Source organism: Pinus tabuliformis, chromosome X, assembly GCF_031772625.1.
Source record: "Pinus tabuliformis cultivar Carrire ecotype Pingquan chromosome X, CPIR1, whole genome shotgun sequence".
Classification (NCBI taxonomy): domain Eukaryota; kingdom Viridiplantae; phylum Streptophyta; class Pinopsida; order Pinales; family Pinaceae; genus Pinus; species Pinus tabuliformis.
Genome location: NC_142308.1, coordinates 704,861,533 through 704,883,684, shown reverse-complemented (window position 1 = coordinate 704,883,684; position 22,152 = coordinate 704,861,533). Strand labels below are relative to the sequence as shown.

At 40.6% G+C, this 22,152-nt stretch overlaps 1 protein-coding gene across 1 annotated transcript in view; it reads right to left on the bottom strand.

Annotated features, from left to right (window-relative positions):
• The window catches only part of BGAL9 (beta galactosidase 9), a 474,420-nt gene that overhangs the window by 289,711 nt on the left and 162,557 nt on the right, over nucleotides 1–22,152 (bottom strand). The window contains exons 13-14 of the mRNA XM_089453307.1: nucleotides 4,660–4,775; nucleotides 4,248–4,345 (exon numbers count right to left, since the gene is read on the bottom strand). Of these exons, the coding sequence (XP_089309433.1) occupies nucleotides 4,248–4,345; nucleotides 4,660–4,775 (214 nt within the window). The remainder of the gene's footprint in view (nucleotides 1–4,247; nucleotides 4,346–4,659; nucleotides 4,776–22,152) is intronic.

The window sequence follows — 22,152 nt, the reverse complement described above, 5'->3', positions numbered from 1 at the left end:
GCCATGAAAATGAGAAGTCAAAACCCTACATTGTTGTGGAAGATTTAAAGACTTAATGGTGATAGGGTTTCAAAATATTTTGCTGTCCAAGGTTGCCCATTTTTTATCCCTCTTTTCCCTCATCTTCATCAACATTCTCCTTCAAATTTTCCCATAAAATTTTATAATCTTCCTCTCTAAAATCCTTAAAACCTACTAAATTCCCAAACCCTACTTCCACCTTAAAGTTCCACAATATTATGATTTCCCATGTTGTCTTCCCTAAATTCCTTATTTTTGTTTATTGTCCCTAATTCCCTCATGTTCCCCTATCCCTAACAATCCCCTTGTATTTATGTCCCCTTGGTGACAGCATTTGAAAAAGTCAAACAGCAATTAATTGGGTGCAAAGTCAGCAATACATTTCAGCCATCTTGCCTTCAAAACCATGTCAGAAACCGAATCAGATTATGAGCAGAGTTATGACAGTGATTCGACACCGGAGATAGAAGTGCCAAGGAGGCATCATAAGGGTGGTAAAGGTGGTCGGCATGTCAGGGAGGAGCCCACTTCTTTGGCTCAGTTGCAAGCTTGTCCACTTGCAATGACATGTTTTCAGTATCAATCATGCTTTGGATATCGTGAGCGGATCTCGCAAATTCAACACCACAGAGAACTAGTCCGCTTGTTTGTCCTACATTTGCACAATGGTCAGGTGAACCTTGCAGGAGTGGACTTCACCCTATCACCCGAAATTGTTGCTCAAGCCACTGGGATACCAAATGTAGGAGAGGAACGGCTGAAAAGGGCCGATAGAGATCATGCATTATTGAAACACATGGTTATGCATTACAAGGTCCAGAACTTGGTTTGCGAGGCGCGAATTAGGAGTCTTAAGGCAAAATTGAGGAAAATGGTCAAGAAACAAAAACAGCGGAAAAGGGCCGATCCACTCCAAATTTTGGCTGAAGCCTCTTTGAAGGAGCATGGTACTTGATGAAACACCCCCAGCTCAAATCTCAAAAAATTTGGAGAAGTTTTTGTCAATTTTGAAATTTTTGTATTAAAAATAGGTTTTTGCCCTCAACACGTAGCGCGCCGCGCGCTACCCTGAAGATGGGGAGGTCCATTTCACAAAAACTCTGCATTTTTGGATTTGTCATGACAAATTACACTTGCTCAGCCACTGCCAGGACATTTCATTGAGGTTTGGGCCCCCAAAAGGTCAAAAAACAAGCAAAAAATGACCTTCTGCCACTTTTTGGACACACAGGAAGCAGTCTTGGGAGATTGCATTTTTGAAGGGGCAAATGGGCACCAAATTGAGAAATTCCACTTGGGATGGAGAGTAGACATCCAGACCTTTCCAACAAGCCCACTTGAGCCTCATTTGGATGCCGGGAAGTGCCCCAAAAGTGAGCTGAAAAGCGCGCTACGCGTAGGGTTTTGGCACACTACGCATCAGGATATTTTCCAAAATTTTCATTTTCAGCTCGGGAAAACGCAGCCAGTTTGACCATTTTTGACTTGTGGTGGGATTTTTCACCCTCCTTGATGTAATTAATGAAATTTTATGTTGACGTGACACTTATTTACCTATTCTAGAAGATTCATTCATAAAATAGCAAAAAATTAATGAATGAATTGGTTTCCTAGCTTATAGAGGCAAATTGTTTTGACTACCTAGATTATAGTGCTTTGTTTAGAATTGGTTGAAACAGCTCCTAGGATGATGAGCTCGACCCCTAGAGGCTAGGGAATGGGTTGGCATGGTCTATATTATGTATTTTCTAAATCATTTTCATGGTTGGAGAGGTTGGACTCTTGAGGGATAAGCTTAGACTGTATTACTCTTTGTATCTCTGCAATTTTGGCAAAGGAAAGACCGGGGTTTTGCAGCACTATTTGGGATTCCTGTGGTGATTTGTGTTGATGGTGTGTTTCTCTCATGTACTTGTAAGTTTGTTATGTGTATCATTTTCCTACTCTTCTCTTCTGCAAATTAAGTAAATGAAGTGTTAAGGTAGAATTCATGGTTTCTATGCTCTGCCTTTAAGTTTGCTTAATATCTATGTTTTCATCTATTTAAGGAGAACTCCTGATGGTTTCTTGCTCTCCTTAGCTCTTCACCAGTCATACCTATCCATTCACTTCCTTCAAAGGCATCAAGACAATCTCCTACCTTGCCCCAAAAAGACCTCTGTAAAAACTGTGTCTCATCCCCGCACCCAAAATTGCCGTGCTCAGTTTTCCAACAAAACCCTAAAAATTTGAAATCAAACTTTCCCTGTCAGTTTACTAGCCTAAAATCAGTGTTCTTTATTGGTCATCTCAGCCCTTTGAAGACCTTTTGCCGAGATAGACCCGGAGAGAGCCCTCTCATGTCCTCGTAGGGCTAGCTACGAGGCTAAGTGGTTTGATGTTGCCTTGGATTTTGCTTTCTTCAGCCTGAGGCCAAATTCGAGCGCTAACAGGTTTAACGTGGACACCAAGAGGAGAGGTCAATTAGATCTCTCACAGGAGCATAACGTTGGAGAAGCCATTGTTAGCCATACATATTTCTTGTTGGTGTTTAACAGGTTCTCAAAATCATATTTCATGTGTATTTCCCAGATCCATATTTAATATAATAAGACTGAGTTTTACATTGGAAGATTTCTTGTGCTTGCTGTCAAAAAAGGAATTTGTGTTAAATTATATGCAATATGTTTGACAAAATGTCCTTGCCTTGATAATTAGCAGAAATTCATTTGCCTTGTCATATTTGTAAATTGTTTGTTAAATATTTCGATGAATGTTTTTTGAAGATTACTGCAAAACCTAGATTGGAATATTACACACTGTCTCAAACTACATTAATCACCATAGGGCTTTATTAATGCATGTTACATAATATCATCCATGCATAAAGTAACACTTGCCAAATATCATTGGTATATAAATAAATTACATCATATATCCTTATACAACTATTAAAATGGCATGGTAATTAGACCATCAAACAGTGAACCATAACATCATGCCATGCAACATTACTTCAATGGATAAGTAAAACCATGTCCATAATGTATCATCCATACTCCCTTTAAAAGCGGTAAAGAAATATGAAGAGCAAAACTTTTTACAAAATGATGTTTCTGCCCTCAAAGTCTCTTACCTTGCATCGGCCAAAATACTAATTATAAATATTCAAGCCAACTGCTGAAACATTACCATATATATTGATTGTTAGGGTCATATCTCAAGCAAATATCTCATAACTGAAACTTGTTTATGCCATTGTGTAAATCTTTTTGTGACACCCCAGGAACCATGTATTATAGGATATACTTTGGAAAAGCTAAAGTAGGCTTAATTTGACAGTTCAACCAATTTTACATCTAAGAAAATCAAAGCAGCCTGACGTTGAACAGAAATGAGTCATAAAGTGGAGAAGTTTATTACATATACTTGGTTAGTAAAAATTGAAATTCTAAGTGACAAAGTGAGGGACATGAACCAATCCATGTAATTTCCAAAGCTTTTAACATTTGATATTACTTTTCTGTACATAGCTTTTCTCTTTCCCATTTGTATTGTTATACAAGAACATAACATTTTCATTATACATGACCTGAATTGTCATCAAGGAGCAACACAGAGTCTAGATGTGTTTTAACTTTAAAGAAAGAACTTAAACTGTATCTCTGATTCAAAGTTATAACCAGCATGGTTAAAACTTTAACAAGCAAGGGTTAATTTGCAAGTGCACTTTAACCAGCAAGGATTCATTTGACAATTAAACCAATTTTACATTTACAAAAGATAACTGTAAATATCTACAAGATTACGATGAACAGTTGGTCAGGGAAAATGTAACCTCTTAGGTGACAAAATAAGATACAAGTCAATGCATGTAAGTTCTCAAGTTTTCGATATCAAAAATTCTTTTTTAGCAACGTAACAATTTGACTTCCATGTACTTATTGTTATGCAAAAATCTGAAATTCTTAGGATACTTCACATGAATTGCTACCAGATATAGGTTCTTGTTCTTGCTCTTCTAATTTGAAGTTATTTACATTTCAGTAAGTAAATTGAAATGTAGCCCTTCCACCTTTATTTTCCTTCTTTTACATATTTTTATGTTAATACAAGAAATTTCAAAAAAACAAATTAGCAAAATGAAGTGAGGTTACTTCTGACAAGCATGCCCAGTAAATCTATTCATTTGCATGTCTTTCTTAAAACATAAGAATCTTTGAAGGAGTGGTTAACAAGGGAGTTACCTGTAATCCAATCAATTCAGAGAGAATAGCTATTTCGTTGTACCCTATACTTAAGTTCAGAGGTTGCTCCACTCGGACCCAATAACCACTTGAACTCCCTTCATGTTTGACACACTTACATGAGTTTATATTGAATGAAACCCCAACTCAATACTAGTCTGTAAATGCAATGAACAACTAGATATAAATCTAGAATGAAATACACAGAATGGATGAACCCAAAATGGCATCGCAGATGTCAAGTTAATTTAATTTTCAATTATCATGGATGTGTATTTAGTTTAGCAAGTAGACATATGAAAATTTAACATGGTCTCCAATAGTACATTGCTACAGGTATAGCTAAAGCCTCTGATATTGAGAAAAGTTGATTCAATATATGAAATCCTTTTTCATGTATGCAAGTGCATACCTGCAATCTGACCATTGACAAATATACGGACCACATCACGCACAGCATCAATGACAAGGGATGGATATTTATTGTGCACCAACCAGAATGCACTGTCTGCTTCTGAAATATTAATGCTGTTTTCCATGACAACAAAACGAACAAAATAAGTTCATAATAAGAAATAGCTCATAAGTTTTCAATATCTAAAAGGGATGCTATTCGCACTTGTGAAAATTATAAACACAAAATTCTACTGCAGTAACTGATTTATTTCTCCTACTTATTTTCCACAATAAGTTATTCACAAAAACCCTTCAGTAAACATCAAAGTAAATTCTACTGCAGTTGTCACATAATAGCATAGAGAAAAGAACAAAGGAATACAAGCACAAAAATCAATCACGTCAACACAGTTGTTTTTGGACAATAGTCCCTGGAAAAACCCAATGCGGGAAAACCGGTGCAGCAGATGAGGGTTTATTTATTATTCTTCATCAACAATCTCTTTACAAGGAATGATTTGCAGAACATAGAGAAACCTCTGAGAAAACACCTAAGATAATTTTCCTCCACCCTTTGGAGACATTCTAACACCCAAGAGACCCTCTAACCTTCACTGTGTCACCTCTGCATCATCTTTGCGTGAAGACTACGTCCCCTGTCGCACTGCCTCTCTGAGTTGCCCCTCTGCATTGTCCCTCTGATGCACTACGCCCCCTCTTCCTCAGTCTCTCATTGATGCTAATACCCTCCTCTTCCTTCACCCTGCAACTCTCCCTCTGAAATCGAATTCTTACTTCTTGAGAATCGATTTCCCTCGGGTTACTGAGTATTTTCCTGGTGTGTCTCCAAATGACTCTCAAGTCTTCCTTTATACTTTTTCTGTTGAGATATCAATGGTCGTGATCTAATCTCTAATCAATGGCTAAGATTAAATTAGACTTGATCCTCGTCTCTTAGAAGCTTCTCACCCATATTTTTATTAATACCCATTACCGTTTTAATTTTCCTAAGTTTAGACTTAGGAACCCCATTAAAAATATCAATTATTTTAATAAAATACAATCTAGGTGCAATTTCACCAAACGATTTCTGGGTCTTGGAGATCTCATGTGTTCTAGCCCCTCCACAAAATTTTGGAGCTAGAGCACATCCGATGGTAAAAATCAATACTCCCTCTTAGCGAGGAATGTGCTCTAGTAATACTTCCCAACAGAAGTATCACAGTGATCCACGGCATCGGTCCTCTGCGCTGCTGATGCTTAGCCTGTTGCCCCTCATCTAATGCGATGCTACAATTTGTAACCCATGACACTACCACTGTCACTATTGCGTCTGTACTGCAGCTCCCTCTCAATATGCTGCATCATGTTGTTGCCCATAGCACTGTCACTGCTAACTGCTGCACTGCAGCTCCCTCTTAAGAATTGCACTATCCATTTCTGCTACTAAAACGAATTCACAATCATCCCCATCTTCTCCGTGAAATAAACAAACTTTGTTCTTCCTAGAGCCTTGGTGAGAATGTCTGCCACATGTTCTCCTCTCGGAGTGTACTGTAACTGAACTACCCCTCGTTGGACACAGTCTCTGATAAAGTGACACCTAATTTCAATGTGCTTCGACCGATCTTAAAAAATTGGATTTTGAAAGAGCTTAATGCAACTCTGATTATCACACAAAACATTGGTTGCTTCCATCCTTCTCCTAAATAGATTCACAAGAAACTTCCTAAGCCATATGGCTTCACACAAAGTTGTGCTAGCTTCCATATATTCAACTTCAGCTGAGCTCAGAGCTATGGATTTTTGTTTCCTACTACACCAAGACGTCATTCCTGATCCAATGTTGAAATAGTACCCAGTGGTACTTTTCCGATCTACTGAACTTCCAACCCAATCTGCATCAGTGAACCCACTCAGCCCAATATCATTGCCTCAAGTGTACATTAATCCATGCTCAACTATTTCTCGTATATATCTGAGAACATGCTTGGTTGCTTCCCAGTGTGCCCTCTTTGGTTCCACCATGAACTAACTAAGGGTGTTGACAACATGACAAATGTTAGACCTGGTATTGACCAGATACATCAAGGACCCTATGAGCTGCTTGTACAAGGTGGGATCTACTTTTTTATCTTCAAACTCATCAACCTTCTTCCAGTTGGTAATCATTGGAGTAGCCATGGGTCTACAGTCTTGCATCCTGAACCTTTTTAAAAAAATTGTAGCGTATCTCCCTTGTCCAACGAAAATTCCACGCTTCTGTTGCCAAACTTCCAACCCCAGAAAATAATGCATCCGTCCCAAATCCTTCATGTCAAATTTTGTAGCTAGGTTTTTCTTGCAATTTTTTATGAGCCTAGATGAACTTGTCAGGGAAAGGTCATTTACAGATAACACCAGAATTAGAGGCTCATTCTCTACAAGCAAATAGTAGAGGTTGGGCTCTGTGTCACCCTTGACAAATCCCATCTTCCGCAAGTAACCATCAATTCAACCGTACCATGCTCTCGGATCTTGTTGAAGCCCATATAAGGCTTTCTTCAACCTACATATGTGATTTTTCTTCTCGTGTGTCTCAAAACCCTCTGGTTTTTCAATGTATACTTCTTCTTCTATCACCTCATTCAAGAACGCAATTTGACGTCCATCTGGTGAATCTCCCACCCCATTTGTTCTGCAAGGGATATCACGGATCTAATAGAATTATATCGAGCTACTGGGGCGAAGGTTTCTTCGTAGTCTATCCTTTCCTTCTGAGCATACCCCTTAGCCACGAACCTGGCTTTGTATTTTTTCACACTGCCATCTGCAGCATATTTGACCTTGTAGATCCATCTCGAACATACCACTGATTTGTCCTGAAGCCTAGGTACCACTTCCCAAACATCATTGATCATTGTGGAACTATATTCCTCCACCATAGCATCTACCCATACTTGATGCTGAATGACCTCCTGAAAAATAGAGGGTTCTCCAACCTGAGCCACCAAACCTTGGTATCTATCTGGTTGTCTACGCTCCCTTATCTTGTTCCTAGGAGCTCCAATGAAATCCTCTGCATCCCATAGTATCTATCGAAGTTCCCGGCTCGTTCTTCCACTGGTAGTGGGTAAATCTATTTGCTCCTCCTCCTAAGATTCCATCCGTTGTGATGCCTCTGGATTCTTGTCCTTTGGAGAAGTACTGGTGTTGGTTTCTATTGGTTGAAATGGTTGGACCAATGGATCATCCTTTGACTACTCCTCGGAAGGTATTTCTCAAGATTTCCTAAAAGTGTTGATTTGGGGTAGCATCGGATGTGCTCTAGCCACGAAATTTGGTCGAGAGGTTGGGGCACGTGAGATCTCCAATACCCAGAAAGGGTTTGGGCAGATTCGAAACAGTCCAGAAGATATTAAAATAATTAATATTTTGAATGGAGTCCTGTAATATTCCTAATTAGCCATGGCTAATTGGAATATTCGATTTTGCTCAATTTTGCCTTCTATAGTTATTAATAAATAAAAAAAGTGAGGGAAGGGGGACATAACTCACTTTATGAATAAAGACACTCCCTAGTAGCACAACGTTGTAACTTAAAAGGGAAGCCAAGGGGGCCCAAGGACCACGTAGAGAAGGGGCCCACGCAGACACTTGGAGGGACTGCGCAGATGAGAAGAAACACATGGCAAGAGAGAGGCTACGTTGGGGGAGGTGGCCTTAGGGTTTTGAGAGAGGCCAACGCTATAAAGGAGAGAGGAACCTCCACATTTTGATCATTCGATTATGTTGCATTTGAGCTAGTCATTTCGACTTAGAGCACGCTGGCTGTTTAGCCTGTCTGCAGCACTGTTTAGTGCATCGAGTGTCTCCGTTCGGAGATCTCACCCTTAGCCCCGGGGGACTTCGAGTGCCTGCTCGGGCAAGGTAGTTTCATCAGTCTTTTGCAGGAGGAGCGATCTTTGGAGTTGAGGAGGAGCTGAGCATTTGATGACTGCGCAGTCTTGAGAGGGGAGGACGCAGTTTCTTTGGGTAGGAGCTCAGGACTGGGGTTTTGTGGAGGATTTGAGCTGGGAGATTGAGCTAGGGATCAACCCTTGCATATTGGAGGATTTTGGCAGAGTTTCGGGTAGAGTTTTGGAAGATTCTTTTAGGTGCAGTGCAGAGCCTTGAGGGATTGCGCAGATCCCCAAGGGAGTGATTTTCGGGGGTCAACTATTTTAGAAAAGCTTTCTGGGCTTTTCTGGGTTTATTGAGCAGAGGCTGATTCTAGAGTTTCAGCATTTTCTGAGAAGGGGAACAGCCCCAAATCCTCATTTTATTCCAGCAGTAGTAGCAGCACAGCAGTTCTCTGGCAATTTGGACGCAGTTCAAAGAGAAGCCATTTCCCTACCATTCTGAGTGTATTTCTTCACTTGCCTTGTGAAAGTCGAGGTGCTACCTGTCTGATCACCTCTTGTACTCTTTCCATTACTCAATATAATTAAATGGCTTAGCATTTCTCTTTACATTTCTGGAGTACTTGCTTATATTCCATGTATACTTGATTGTATGTTGCACTACTCTTATTTTTGTTTTATATCTTTGAGCACCCTGGCTACTATATTGCTTGTGTTTGAGGGATACCTTTGATAGGGGATATTACAAGTCCCTAAGTCTAAACTTAGGGAAAATAAAATATTAATGTGTATTAATATGAATCTGTGTTAGAGTGGTCCAAAAGACATGGATCAAACCAGATCTTATCTTAGCCGTTGATTAGGGACTTAATCTTGGCCGTTGAGATGTCAACAAGAAAAGTATAAGAGGAGGCTTGAGGTTCACTTGGAGAAGACACCAGATGATCAGTGATTCTATTCTCTAGAGCAAGGTTTGCTAAGAGAGATAGAAGCAGTGATTGGGAGAGCAGCTAAGGGGCATTGAGTACAGAGAAACAGAGAAAACAGAGATTGTGTCGGGAGAGCAGCGCAGCAGCCAAGGAGGGTGATGCAGAGCCAGCTAGGGCTCACGTAGAGCCATGCAGAGGCAGCCAAGTGCTGCGCAGAGCAACGGAGGGGCCAACGCAGCAGAAGCAAAGGCTCCCAAAGCTAACGTAGGGCCTCCTAAGGCTAACGCGGGCCTAGAAAGGCTGACGTAGGGCCAGCATGAGACAGAGAGGCGTTGATGTAGACCAGATTGAGCAGACACTAGGGTTGCAGGAGCAGTTTTATGCTGAAGAGCTGCCGGAAGGATTTTCCGGGGTTTCAACTAGGAGATTTCTCTCAAACTGTGAAGTATAGCTGCTAAGGAAATTCTCTGTTGGGTAGGCCAGTTTCGGCACCCAGATTGTACTTTGATATTGCTTAATAAGAAAACCCTCAGATAGCTGCATCAGTTTTCCCGCATTGGGTTTTTCCGGGGACATAGGTCCAAAAATAATGGTGTCATGTGGTGTGTTTGTTCTTGTTTCTTTTAGTTGTTGATCTATAATATGTTGAGCATGCACTGGCGTTTATTTTCAGTATTTACTTTGTAAATAACTTGTTAAAGAAAAATAACAAGTAGGTAGGAATAAATCAAAAAAGTGCATGAAGGGTTTCTAAACTAAGTAAACTTAGAAACTTCAACATGGTATCATAGCGTAATTGCAAATCACAAGAGGACTAAAAGACATCAGCCAAGCGGAGCAATAGCAGCAGAAAACAGCTACCCAAGGTGATAGAAGTTGTTTCTAGCAGCGCAAAAGCCAAGGAAGTGTGACGCAGAGCCAGCCAGAGCCACGCAGAAGAAGTCGGGAACTATGCAGAGCCTCAGAGAGGCCAGCATTGCTGACGTAGAGGGTCAAAGGGCTGACGCAGGGCATCCTAGGGACGACGCAGACCCATCTGGGGTGATGCAGAGCCAGCGTGGGGTAGAGAGGGGCTGACGCAGTTCACAGAGAGGCAGTTGCTTGGGTCTAGAAGGCTGCAGGAATATTGCAGAGTGGAGCTGGTGAGGTACTGTAGTCAGAACAGTACCTAACAGAGCAGGGCCAGAGGAGTTGTTACCAAGGGTTTCTAGCCGAGGAACCCGGATCAGTAGTGCAGTTGCACAAGACGATCAGAGTAGGGGGCATCTCAACAAGCAGCAGAAGGATTTCCAGGAGGGAAATCATGACTCAGAGGGAGTCCAGAAGAGAACTTCTAGACGGGAAGTAGAGACTCAGAGGAGTTGAACAGAGAACTTCAAGGAGGGAAGTAGAGGAGCGTCATGGCACTACACAGGGTAAGAGACTAGGATAGACTAGATGGAGCATCGAACTTCGCAGTCTGGAAGGCCAAAATCTTATCAGTGCTTGACAAGAATCATGTCAATAACTTTGCCTTGAAGGTTATAGTTATCCCAATCAACCCCAATGATAACGACAATTACGATGAGGTGATGGCGAGGGCCAAGTGCATTATCCTTGACGGGGTCAAGGATCATGCGGTACCACATATAGCCGAGAAGGAAACGACAGTTGAGATGTGGGAGGCTCTCAAGAACCTGTACCAGCATACTTCTATGCAGAGAAGAATGATGCTCGAGAACCAAATGAGGTCATATCAGATGAAGAAGGGTCAATCAATTGACACCTTCCTCAAAGGACTTAATGAGATCCGAGACCAGTTGACTGCTATAGGAGCGACACCGGATCAGGAGCTTATGGTAAAGACAGCCCTGAATGTTGTCTCAGAAGATTGGGAAGTGTTTGTCCAGAGTATCCTGAGTAGAGGAACTCTCTAACCTTGGGACGAGATGTGGGCAACTCTTCACCAGGAAGAGATCAGACAGCAGTCAAAGACAGGTAGCAGCAGCACAGGGATCAAAGTTCAGCAGGAGGAGGAGGATGTGGCCCTAGCATCTGAGGGAAAGAAGGAGAAGCAAAAGAAGAAAGATCTCTCCAAGATCAAGTGCTTCCACCGTGGGGAGATGGGTCATTATGCGACCCAGTGCCCAAGGAAGAAGAGTAAGGGAGAGTCTTCCAAGACTAAGGCAGCGCCAACACGGGCAGAGAATGAAGTTTTAACAGACAATCATTGTGCCATGAGTGCACACGCACCATTTGAGCGGAAGTGGGGAGACATCGAGTTGTATTCAGGAGGACTACATGCGATGAGGGGCAGGATCCTTGAGGTACTCAGCCTCTTGGATTAGACCCTGCTGCGGGTGCCCCGACGAGGAGTAGCAGGACTGGCTGGGTGGGTAGAGATGGATGCGAATGGAGCAACAGAGAGAGCTACAGTGCAGAGCTAGCAGGTTGCAGCAGTGCAAGAGGCACAAGAGTGTTGCACCAGTGCAGAACGGGACAAAGAGGTGTGCAACGATGCGAGATGCAGGAGAGTTGTTGCAGCAACGCAGAGGTCAGAGAGGAAGCACTTGTTAGAGGTAGAGGGAGCTTCAACATTAGTGGGTGCTTCTAGCCCAATAGGGAGGTCAGTTGGGAGTTCAGTTACCTACTTCTCAGTAACTGAGTTGCAGTGCAACAGTGGGCAGTACGATGCAGCATGATGAGAGGAGGTGCAGTGCGGATGCAGTGCTAGGAGAATGGACCAGCAGTAGCATGGATGCAGAGGGAGTTGTCGTACAGATGCAGCAGTGGTAGTGGCAGAACCATGAGCAGCAGTACAGGAGGCAGCAGTGCAGAGGATGTTGGGTAGGAAGGTCTAGAATCAGCACAGGTACCGATGCCGGATGGTCAGATTAATACTCAGTGAGGAGTATTGCTAGAGCACAGTCTTCTCTAAGAGGGAGTGTTGATTTGGGGTAGCATCGGATGTGCTCTAGCCACAAACTTTGGTGGAGAGGTTGGGGCACATGAGATCTCCAATACCCAGAAAGGGTTTGGACAGATTCTAAACAGATCAAGAGATATTAAAATAATTAATATTTTTAATGGAGTCCCTAAGTCTAAACTTAAGGAAAATAAAATATTAATGTGCATTAATATGAATCTGTGTTAGAGTGGTCCAAAAGACATGGACCAAGCAAGATCTAATCTTAGCCATTGATTAGGGACTTAATCTCAGCCGTTGAGATGTCAACAGGAAAAGTATAAGAGGAGGCTTGAGGGTCACTTCGAGAAGACACCAGATGATCAGTCATTCTATTCTCTAGAGTAGGGTTTGCTAAGAGACATAGAATCAGTGATCGGGAGAGCACCTGAGGGGCATTGAGTACACAAAAAAAGAGAAGGCAAAGATTGTGTCGGGAAAGCAGCGCAACAGCCAAGGAGGGTGACGCAGAGCCAGTAAGGGCTCATGCAGGGCCACGCAGAGGCAGCCAAGTGCTGCGCAAAGCACTAGAGGGGCCAGCGCAGCTGACGCAAAGGCTCCCAGAGCTAACGCAGGGCCTCTTAGGGCTGACGCAGGCCTAGAAAGGCTGACGCAGGACCAGCGTGAGGCAAAGAGGGGCTGACGCAGCCCAGATTGGGCAGACGCTAGGGTTGCAAGAACAGTTTTGTGTTGAAGAGTTGCCAGAAGGATTTTCTGGGGTTTCAGCGAGGAGATTTCTCTAAAACTGTGAGGTATAGCTGCTAAGGAAATTCTCTATTTGGTAGGCCAGTTTCGGCACCCAGATTGTACTCTGATATTGCTTGATAAGAAAACCCTTAGATAGTTGCACCGGTTTTCCGGCATTGGGTTTTTCCGGGGACATTGGTCCAAAAATAATGGTATCATGTGGTGTGTTTGTTCTTGTTTCTTTTAGTTGCTGATCTATAATATGTTGAGAATGCACTGGTGTTTATTTTCAGTATTTACTTTGTAAATAACTTGTTAAAGAAAAATAATAAGTAGGTAGGAATAAATCAGAAAAAGTGCATGACGGGTTTCTAAACTAAGTAAACTTATAAACTTCAACAAAAAGCTCTATCCTACATGAACTTTACATCCCGTTGTACTACAATCTTTCTATTTCCAGGAAGGTAGATTCTATATGCCTTAGCATTCTCGCTATATCCCACAAGATATCATTTTCTGTAATTTGATCCAACTTCTTCTTCTTTTCTTTGAGTATATGGCAGTATGCCAATCTCCCAAATATCCTGAAATGACTGACTTCAGGCTTCTTGTCGGTGAAGACACTCTCAGGAGTAATCTTACCTAATGCCCTATGAGGAGTCATGTTTTGAACATATACTGTTGTGTTGCATGCTTCTGCCCATCGAAATTTGGGCATATCCTGATCATACAACATGGCCCTTGTTGCTTCAACAATAGTTATGTTCTTCCTCTCAGCTACTCCATTCTGCTTCGGATTATGTGGAGTTGTCCATTCTCTTTTGATGCCTTCCTTTGCGCAGAAACCAGTGAAGTCCTTATCAGCAATGTTCCACAAAGTCTCCGGGACGGGGAGACGCGGGTGCGGGGAGACGCACAAAGGGGACGTGTGGGAGAACCCTGAAATTTTAGGGAAATTTAGGGGAGACGGGGAGACGTCGAGGTATATATAATATAATTTTTAATTATATATATTATAAATTTATATATATGTATATAATTTTGAAATTTTCATGTTCATATTCATTGTTCAATAATGCTAATTCATCAAGATTCAATACCATAAGATTCAATAATAAAATTCAATATGAAACTCAAATATTCAAATACAATGTACATTGATCCATATCATTCATCATTCATCAATCATCATTCTATAATTTACATTGAATCATTGATTTAAAAATTAAATTGAAAATTGAAAATTCTGAATTCATCATTCATCATTCTAGTCTTCTAGATTCTAAATTGAACACTAAGTCTTCACATGGCTGAGGATAACAGTGGTCTACTTCTTGCCTCAGGACCGAAGTTGCAGAGATCTGCTCCTTGCCTCAGGGATGAACTGAGGTCTGTAGGCTGTAGCAGACCTTTTCCCAACGCTGAGACTGAGGTCCGATAAGAGTATGACAGCAGTTCCAAAGTGAAAATACTGCTCCAAAAAACAAACCAGAAATTATGACCAGAAAAGCGCAAGACTTGTGACCAGAGAAGCCCAACGAAACCACCTCAGAGATAGCAAAAAATCCACGAAATTACTTCACAAAATCACCTCAGAAACGAGTTTTTCTTGTTTGAATTCGGTAGTCAAATGAAGAGGCCCAGCTTCAATATATTCAAGATTACGCTAAATCGTTGATATGTTGCCGCCTGCCGCCTGCGTGGAGCAAGAGGGAGGATGCCACTGCAAGTTTGCAACGACTGCTAACTTATTCGGTAGTCAAATGAAGAGGCCCAGCTTCAATATATTCAAGATTACACTGAATCGTTGATATGCTGCCGCCTGCGTGGAGCAAGAGGGAGGATGCCACTGCAAGTTTGGAACCACTGCTAAGTGCTAATAGCAAGTCGCTGCGTGGAGAAGAGTGAGGATGCGCTGAAGCTCTCGTGGGCGCAGTGAGAGCAGATGGAAGAAAAAAATGCGTTGAGGTAAGAGCATAATGAATGGCGGCAGAATGAAAACTTGAAAAGTGGAGTTAACCCTAACTTGTTCATGTAATTTTTTATTTGTAATTGTTAATTTAGTTTATTTTTATTTTTTATGTTTTTTTAATAAATTAATTTTCATTTTTTTTTAATTTTTTTTTTGGTTTATAAAGGGTAATTAGACAAAAATGAAGGGGGGACGCCCAGAAGAACCCCATTTTCGGGGGGACGCCCAGAAGAACCCCATTTTTGGGGGGGACGCCCAGAAGTACCCCTTTCGGGGAGTCGAGTCTCCCACATTGGGGAAACGCACCCCCTTGCGTCTCCCCGAGTCTCCCCAAAAGGGGGACGTGGGGAAACGCACCCCCGAGAGTCTCCCCGTCCCGGGTGCGTGGGGTGCGAGGGGTGCGCGCACCCCACCCTGGGGGACGCGTCCCCGTGGAACACTGCTTATCAGTATATGCTCCACCATTCTCTGAGCGCAACACTTTTATCCTCTTCCCTGTCAAATTCTTAACAAGAGATTTAAACTCTTTGAATCGATCAAAAACCTCATCCTTGGTTTTTAGAAAGTAGATCCAAGTCTTCCTGCAATGGTCATCAATGAAGGTGACGATTCAGCACCACTAAGAGCTCTTGTGGACATGGGTCCATAGATATCTGAGTGTACCAATCCTAGAACACTCGTTGCCCTATTGTTACTTCTGATAAGTCGCTTTGGCGTAATTTCCCAGTGCGCAACCTCTGCATACATTGTCTCATTTTGTACTTAATTCTAGAAGTCTTGTGACAGTTCTTCTGAGAATTCTTAGAGCCCCATGGTGTAAGTGCCCCATCCTTCTGTGCCATAGTTCATTCAAATCTTTTTCACCACTGCTGCCTATCAGTGCCATTGGAGATTCTAGTTGTAACGTATACAGTCTGTTACTTTTGACTCCAATTTGGGCCTTCTTCCAACTCGGATGTTTAACATATACTTTCCTCCCAATGAAGTAAACATCATAGCCCTTGTTCTGTAACTGAGATACAGAGAGTAAGTTCATTCCCAGTCCAGGCACATACAACACATTGGTAGGTCAAAGCCGATCCCCTGCTTCTACTTGAAAAACTGTAGTACCTCTTCCTACAAGGGTACATTTTGACTTATTTCCCATGGTGATTTGGAATTTCATTTGTTCTTCTTGATATCTCGAGAAACATTCTCGTATTCCAGCCATGTGCGCAGAAGCTCAAATCAATATACCAAACCTCAGAGGAAGCAGAACTTGCCAAGCAAGCGACTTCTTCTTTCAGTCTGGAAGCCAACACAGAACTGTCGTGATCCATTATATTCTTCATGCTTTCCTCTTTCCAGAGACAATTGCATGAATCCTTTTGAGTTGCTGCTCTAGCATCATGCTCACGACTCATTTAAAATTCCCCAATCACAGCTCTGATACCACGTGAAAATTTCAAACACAAAATTCTACTGCAGTAACTGATTTATTTCTCCTACTTATTTTCCACAATAAGTTATTCACAAAAACCCTTCAGTAAACATCAAAGTAAATTCTACTGCAGTTGTCACATAATAGCATAGAGAAAAGAATAAAGAAATACAAGCACAAAAATCAATCACATCAACACAGTTGGTTTTGCACAATAGTCCCCGGAAAAACCCAATGCAGGAAAATTGGTGCAGCAGATGAGGGTTTATTTATTATTCTTCAGCAACAATCTCTTTACAAGGAATGATTTGCAGAACATGATGCAGGAGCATCAAGGGCACTTTTTTATTTGTAAATATGTTAGAAAAGGGGGTGTGACAAATTGTAATATTTTATTAATTAATTTGTTATTTTTAATAAAATAGGAGATAATTATGAAAAGAGAGGATTATGTAAATATTCTTTTAATAAATAAAAGGATATGAGAGAAATAGCTTAGGAGCAAAATTTGGGATTAGGATTTCTATGTATGGGATTAGTTGAGGATTAGGTGGAGAGATATTTTGAGTGAATTAAATGCATTATTTGTGTATAAATAGGAGTGGGTTTTGTGAGAAAAATAGACATGAATAGTTGGAGAGTGAGTGATTGAGAGCAGGCTTGAACAGCCAAGGTTGTAAGCCTCTCGCAAATTGTAAGGGCCATGAACGTTGAATATTTGGCCAAGAAGAAAAGTTTGTAAGTATGTTCATTTTTATGGAAGTGTGATTTTGAGTTATGCGCCTTAATTTGGTCAATTCATGTATGGGTCAATTACTGTGTTAAGAGTGAATTTGCTGGAAACTGCTGGTTAATTAGTGCATTTATTCCTGTGGAATAATAATGGTGGGCGCATGGATTAAATATGGAAACATTGTGATCACAAGTGTCACATAAGAATAGATAACTGCAAACATTAGTCGATGAACAAGGCAGCGTTGAAATCGACCTCCAGATATTGGATATCTGGCATCACAGTTGTAAACCCACAGAATATTGTGAATTGGGTATTTGATTAATAAAGGTTAAACCTCTGTTTGCTAGAATGTTCAAATCGATTAGCTGGATTTTAGATCTGAATGGATTATGGCATGATTGTATGAAGGGCGCAGACTTTTAACTCAGTCCAGTATAAGAACGTAGTTTTCAGAATGAACACAGCTTTCAGGATTGAGTAGTATGTGATTGTATAGAAATCGATTGGCAGTTTTAAAAGTGTATAAGTCTGTTGGATAAAATCTATCATTAAATGCCAGATTCCTTGTGAATCGATCCCCATGATTGAAGATCTTAGCGCTGAATGTATTGATTGAAACAGTTCAAAGTTATTGAGTGATCGGTTTGTGTACAAGACGTAGAGTCAAACGGAGCTCAATTAGACTTGGAAAGTCGACTTCATAGTGGGTGGAATTGTTTAATGGAATTTGGACTGAACTGTTTGAAATCGTGTTTGAATTAAAACTGCAGGTTCAAATCCTGATTGATGAAAAGCGGTTGGATGAAATTGTTTAAATCCAACGCAGAGTTGTATATATATCTTGCACAAAGCCGACTGAGGAGTAGTCTAAAACGCAGAGCTTATGAAGCGCAGAACTAAACTCTGTGTGTTAATTGATTGTAATTGCAATAAAGGGTTGTTGCTCTATCGATGGAATTCAGATCCGCAATCACATGTATAAATGATGTAATGTGGAATCACATGTATAAATGATGATATATTGCAGGAGTTGAACAGAGTAAGATCGAATGAAAGCGTTAGCTAGACTTGAACATGCGTAATTCAAAAGGTCGATTCCAAGAAAGCGCAGTCCAGAAGTTGAAGGCGGTCCAGAGGTTGATATATTGCCGAAATTCGAACGGGTAAGATATGTTGGTGTTTGCATAAAGATGATATATGGTCGTATTAAATTGCCAGACTCAATCTTCACAAATGGGTGCATTTGTTTATGGAGATTGTTTGAAAATCCGTATTGAAAAACCATATATGCAGATTGTAGTTTTGAAGTGATGTGTATAAACACATGTGAATGTTGGTGATTAAAGAATGAGGGAATTAAGACATGGGTATGGTTTAAGGAAGCATTCACAATTTTGATGCTTTAGACATATTTACTGTGATATGGTGAAAGATAGCTTCCGCAATTGGGAAATATATGAAATTGCCCTGTCTTGGAATGTTAATTGGGCAGTGATTGCAAAGCATTTGTATATGCGCAGAAATTATAGAAGATTCTGGGGTTTGCAGGCTAGCCCTGCATCAGAACATAGAGAAACCTCTGAGAAAACACCTGAGATAATTTTCCTCCACCCTATGGAGAATTCCTGACACCCAAGAGACCCTCTAGCCTTCACTGCGTCACCTCTGCATCATCTCTGCATGAGAACTGCATCCCTTGTTGCACTACCTCTTTGAGTTTCCCATCTGCATTGTCCCTCTGATGTACGCCCCCTCTTCCTCAGTGTCTGACTAACGCTGATACCCTCCTCTTCCTTCACCCTGCAACTCTCCCTCTGAAATCAAACCCTTACTTCTTGAGAATCGATTTCGCTCGGGTCACTGAGTATTTTCCCAGTGTGTCTCCAAATGACTCTCAAGTCTTCCTTTATACTTTTCCTGTTGAGATATCAACGGTCGTGATCTAATCTCTAATCAACAGCTAAGATTAAATTAGACTTGATCCTCGTCTCTTAGAAGCTGCTCACCCATATTTTTATTAATACCCATTAATATTTTACTATGTTGCACCAGTCCCTGAACTCAGGGGTGGTTTTCTCGAACCCGTCCCGGGTTCCCATCCCCTCGTTCCGACTGCTAGAACGGGTACCTTTGAGAAGAACCTGGTTCTTTTTGTAAGAACCCGAGACTTCGAAATCATAAATCAGGTTCTTTTGATGCATCGGGTATGGAGAACCCCAAAGAAGTGTGTTTGGTGGGTTCATCGAAGGCATGGGGAGAAAAAAAAAAAATTCTATTTAATCAAAAATCACAGAACCCTAATCAAAGTCAGTTTGACCAAATTTATTCGTTGGTGGCAAGACTTTTGGTTAGTTTTTCATTGGCGGAAAGAACTAGCTCCTCCTTGCACGAATTGCAACTCCATTTGCACAGTGTTGGCGTCCATTTCTGGTCCATTCCACAGCAGCAGTGAGCACGGCAGGCATCCATTATCGCAGCAGTGAGCACGACCTCCATTTTTGCACGCACAAGTGAAGAGTCTCAGACAGCAGCTCAAGAGATGTCGGCAGAGTTCGTGACTTGTCAACGTTTGGGTGCAGCGCTACAGCAGGACCGCAGGTGTTATTTTTTTCGATTTTCACCTTTCAGGCTTCCACATTTTCTGATTTTCATCACCATTAATTTAATAATTTCAAGTTTCAACTCTGTCACTGTGTAATCCGAGGACCGAATTAGTGAAATCGCTGACTTTTAGAAGACACCCTAAAAATGAATTAATCGCTGACTGTGTATTAACTTATTCTCAATACTTCAAATGCTTTTACATGATTTTTTGGTAACTGATAGCAAGGCTCTCCTTTTAGACAATGAAATTTGATCTGACAACACTTCATTTTACTGGACTAAAATAGACTTACTTCACTCAACAGTGCTATGTTATATTTTCTATGATATCTTAAGGGCTCTTATGTAATATTTTTTGCAACTGGATATTAAAGCTCCTCCTTTAGTCATGAGTAGATTTACACATTGTCTTTTTCTTGGTTTAAGTCTCTATTTCTTTTATTTTAAGTATATAAGAATAACGCAATAAGCATCAGAGGTTCTCAATTTCTTAGCCTTTATTATAGAATGATAGAAATTGATATGGTTGAAGCTTGTTTTCTTCTGTCAATGATTTTGCATCTAGAGTCGTTTTTAAAATCTATGATATTTTCACTGATGTTTGCATTTAAGTTGTAAACACTGATTAGTAGAATGCGATATCAGTCTTTATCCATTTTCAGATTTAAGTTAATTTCTTGCAAACAAGTACTCCATTTCTCTCAAAATTATGCGTATAGAAGGGGCTATATAGGTATGATAATTTCAGAGTTGGCTTGATCAATTGCTCTTACTAAAAGTAAATATTAATTACCAATCCTTTTACATGGGTAGCATAAAAAGTTCATTCATTGAGCAATGAGAAGAAGTGCAAATATAAAGATCTCCCATGAAATGAACAAATCTCTCAAAACTTCAAAGTTCAAACAGCAAACTTAATGTGGCCTTAGCAATGTTCAAATTGGTGACCAGTGACATGACATAACAACAGATATTTATTATTTTCCAAATTTCCCTTGAAAACCAAAAAGAAAATTAAATAATAAAATTTAAAAACTAGCAGTTTATTGTTTTGGTGTTGGGCGGCAGGGGGTTATTTTTCTCTTACATTGTACAAAGATGAACCATTGAGTTGCATTCTCAAGCAGGGGCTGCTCCTCAGTCTTTTTAATTTTATGACCATAGTCACAGCTCAACATATAAAGATTCAAGAATGTTCAATGTACTTAATTTCTGCTTGAAATAAATTAATAATTTAATAAATTATAAAAGTTTCAAAGTATGTTTTCTTTTCTTTCTTTCTTTCTTTCTTTCTTTGAGTTTGAAATTTTCACTCTCAGTCTTCACAATTTTTAATTTTTTAATTTTCTAATGTCTTTGCTTTCAAGTTTGGCCATTTGGTTAATTTCCAAAATCAAGAATGTCTTCATCAAATCCACAATATCCACTCAAGAAATATGTGGATAGGAAAAAACCTCCAAAGGGTGCTGGGGGGACAATGACAATAAAATGCAATTTATGTAAGCTTGAATGGAAAGGGAACTATATCAGAGTTAAAGCTCATTTTATGAAGATACCAAGAAAAGGTGTTGATGCTTGCACTGGGAACCCAAATGATCCCACTAGACTCCCTAGTGCACAAAAAGAGCAACAAATGGCTGATGGTAAGGCAGGCAAGGCAATCTCCAAGCCATGTCGTAATGTTGATGAAGACAATGACTCCAATGAGGAAGAATTGTCATCTAATGATGAAGTTCAATTTGGTGATGAACATGTGCCATCTAAAGCATCAAAAATCACTACCAGTCATACACATAAAAAGCCTAAAGTTGGTGGCTTTTATGACATGTTTGATGTGAAAGATAGGGAAGGTGTTGTTCTTGCAATAGCAATATTTTTTCTTGCATGTGGCATTCCCTTCAATGCAGCCCGTTCACCCTATTTTGAGCAAACCCTGTTTTGAGCAAATGGTTCGTGCTATTAATGATGGACGTCCAGGATATAAAGTGCATGGTTATGAAAAGCTTTAAACTATGTTGGTAGACAAGGAGAAAGCTCGTCTTGAAAAGACAATGGCATCCTTGAAGGCATCTTGGAGTATAGATGGATGATCAATTGTCATGGATGGATGGATTGATTGTAGGAATCGTCCATTGATAAACATCATTGTCTCTTTCATGTTCGGTCCTTATTTTCTCAGGCCATTGATTGTTCTGGTCAAAAAAAGAACAATATGTTCTTAAAAGACCAATTATGTGATGCCATTGCAGAGGTGGGGCTATCCAATGTTGTCCAAGTTATCACTGATGCAGCTCCAATGTGCAAAGCAGCAAGGGCAATGGTTTAGAAGGAGTACA